This window comes from Sinocyclocheilus rhinocerous, unplaced genomic scaffold, assembly GCF_001515625.1.
Source record: "Sinocyclocheilus rhinocerous isolate Xijiao unplaced genomic scaffold, SAMN03320098_v1.1 scaffold3445, whole genome shotgun sequence".
NCBI classification, from domain to species: Eukaryota; Metazoa; Chordata; class Actinopteri; order Cypriniformes; family Cyprinidae; genus Sinocyclocheilus; species Sinocyclocheilus rhinocerous.
Genome location: NW_015664050.1, coordinates 52,121 through 55,015, shown reverse-complemented (window position 1 = coordinate 55,015; position 2,895 = coordinate 52,121). Strand labels below are relative to the sequence as shown.

General features: G+C 38.0%; 1 protein-coding gene across 1 annotated transcript in view; it reads left to right on the top strand.

The window, feature by feature from the left end:
• The window catches only part of LOC107729601 (stathmin-like), a 3,238-nt gene extending 1,802 nt beyond the window's left edge, over positions 1-1,436 (top strand). The window contains exons 2-5 of the mRNA XM_016540183.1: positions 384-430; positions 553-728; positions 996-1,187; positions 1,255-1,436. Coding sequence (XP_016395669.1) covers positions 415-430; positions 553-728; positions 996-1,187; positions 1,255-1,320 — 450 coding nt within the window. The 5' untranslated portion in view covers positions 384-414 and the 3' untranslated portion in view covers positions 1,321-1,436. The remainder of the gene's footprint in view (positions 1-383; positions 431-552; positions 729-995; positions 1,188-1,254) is intronic.
• The last annotated feature ends 1,459 nt before the right edge of the window (positions 1,437-2,895 follow it).

Sequence of the window (2,895 nt, the reverse complement as noted above, 5' to 3'; positions counted from 1 at the left end):
CTTTCAGAAACAGAAAGTAGTGCAGCTGCTTTGTTTACAGGGTTTTCGGGGTAACGGCTGCATTTAAATTAAATTATTATTATTATTATTTTTTATTTGGTAGTTGGTGTGGAGGTCCCCTTAATGTCTATGTAAGATATGGTCAAAAAAAAAAATAAAAAAATAATATATATATATATATATATATATATATATAAGGTGTAAGAGCTGTTATATTTATAATGTTTATATAAAGTCCAATAGGTCTGTTATATTTCCTCTTTTAGATGTAGCTGAGTAACATTGTGTGCAGTATGGCAAGGATTATGTGTATATTATTGAGTAAACAAGATGTACAACAGTATTGTATGGAGCACTAATGTTGCTGATTTGTTTTTTTTTAGGCATACGTCGATCCTCTAGTCTTCTACAACAATGGCTTCTTCAAGTGGTAAGACCTGTATTTACACGTGTGTAAGACATAGGCACGTGACCGGATCTGGATGTATTTGTAGTAGTTGAGGCAGAGATGATCCCTGAATATCGCAGTTAACAAGTGAAGCTTGTTTTCAGATATTTACGTTAAGGAGCTGGACAAGCGTGCCTCAGGACAAGCTTTTGAGGTCATCCTTGGGAGTCCTGCTCCAGATGCCAAGGCTGCTGAGTTCCCTCTCTCTCCTCTGAAGAAGAAGGACCTTTCCTTGGAGGAGATCCAGAGAAAACTAGCCGCTGCAGAAGAGAGACGCAAGGTGCATACCTATACCCCCACCCCATACATTTTATGCAACGTTCAAGGCATGCCAAATTACATTTAAGTCTACATAAAACATGTTCGACAGCAATGTGGGTGTGTGAGATTTTCTCCAGAGGCAATTATTAAGGTTCATATACTTGCGTATGTATACAAAAGGTTTTCTGTTCAATCCGTTCCTGGAATAAACTTCATACTTCTGACAATATCATATTCCTAGCTTCAAAGAGTCACAGATTAATGCCGTTTTTTTTACTCCCTGTAGTCTCATGAAGCGGAGGTCCTGAAACACTTAGCGGAGAAGCGTGAGCATGAGAAGGAGGTGCTTCAGAAAGCTCTAGAAGAAAACAACAATTTCAGCAAGATGGCAGAAGAGAAACTGAACCAGAAAATGGAAGCCAATAAAGAAAACCGTTCGGCCATCATGGCAGCCATGAATGAGAAGTTCAAAGAGAAGGTAAAGGTGATATGTTTTCATAGATGGTTTTATGATACAATAATAATACATTCTGCTTCTATTTTAGGACAAGAAGCTGGAAGAGGTTCGAAAAAACAAAGAAAACAAAGACGTCAACTGTGAAGAAAACTGAAAAACGTACAATTACAGGGGATCCTGATGTTTTTTTTTTTTTACATATCCAAAGATTTTTTTTTTCGAGTTCATGTGAGGGGTCATCATGGGTCCATATTCAGAAAACAAACAAATGCAGTATTTAGCAGTGATTTTACACTTCGATCAACTCTCCTTCACATATCTGCGTGCTAGTTAGACTGCAGCTTTGTCATGGTCTGATATTAGCTGTCTTCTCGACCTGAAAGGGACTCGTGTATGACGTTCTTAACGTGATGTATTTCTTGAGCTTTTGCTTTTCGTGAGGTTAGGAGCTTGTTTGCGTATCTTTGGCTTTAAGCACTGACTGTTCTTTGTACAAGTTTAGACTGGATATTGGAGGGCTTTACATGTGAAATGCAGGATTAGCAATACCTGTTGACATCTTTGACCGTTAATTTGTCAACTTAACGGTTGTACCAAATAAACTAATCACTAAAACTAGCGCTGGCTTTCAAGTGTTACGGTATGAAACATGGGTTAATCTTTTTCAAAGCAATTTTTGAAAAGTATTACATATTGTGCCTTATGAGAGAAGTCTGTATTCATGTTGACTAAGTTGAAGCTACTAAAAACTTGTTTTAAATCTATTCTGAATTTGTGGACAATTTTTCAGCTCCGCTAAGAAACGCATTTCAGTGTCGTCTGAGCACAGAAGAGCAGATTTAATATGGATTGTGTCTCCCTCTAGTGTAGAAAGTGATCTGTTCGTCCCCCAGTCACTGTTTTAACATGCATCCCAATGTGAACCAGTTATTTCAAGTAGATTTTTGAAGTGTGGATCCGTGCACACTCTAATGGCTAAAATTGCCCACAATCCATTGCGCTTTGGCGAAGGATTCGTTCCAGAACTACAAACACGAATAAAACGCGTTAGAAAAACTACAAACGTGGCGGATGCACGCGATCGACGGTTAGGTTTACAAAAAGGGGTTTGAGAGTTACTAATAATCAACATTTAACCTGGTAAAAAAAATTTGTTTATTGTTATCCGTGTTCTATTTCATCTGCGACAGTAATGTGAACTTTTATAAACATCCATTTGGTCGTGAACTTTTAAATGCATCATTAGCGACTGGCAGATCAACGGGCTACTTCTTTTCTCTCCAGTACGGTAGGAAGTTTTCAGCTCCGCTAAGAAACGCATTTCAGTGTCGTCTGAGCACAGAAGAGCAGATTTAATATGGATTGTGTCTCCCTCTAGTGTAGAAAGTGATCTGTTCGTCCCCCAGTCACTGTTTTAACATGCATCCCAATGTGAACCAGTTTTTAAAGTGTTTTCCCCAGCTCAAGCAAGGTATGTTTAAGAAATGGGGCAACGGAAAAGTAAGTAATGTTCGTTTGAGTTGGTGACATTTGATCATTGAAGTATCAGGTGACCAAATTAGAGGGTGTGCAGAATTCTTCCATAGGTTTTGGGCATTTTGTGTCGATTCCTGATAAATTGAATGCAATTTAATAAACCGAAACCTTTATCTTTTTGGTCAGGTAATAATTATAGCTGATCTTACTCTGATTCCCATGAATATGGATGTTCCTGGAAACTAAATTACTT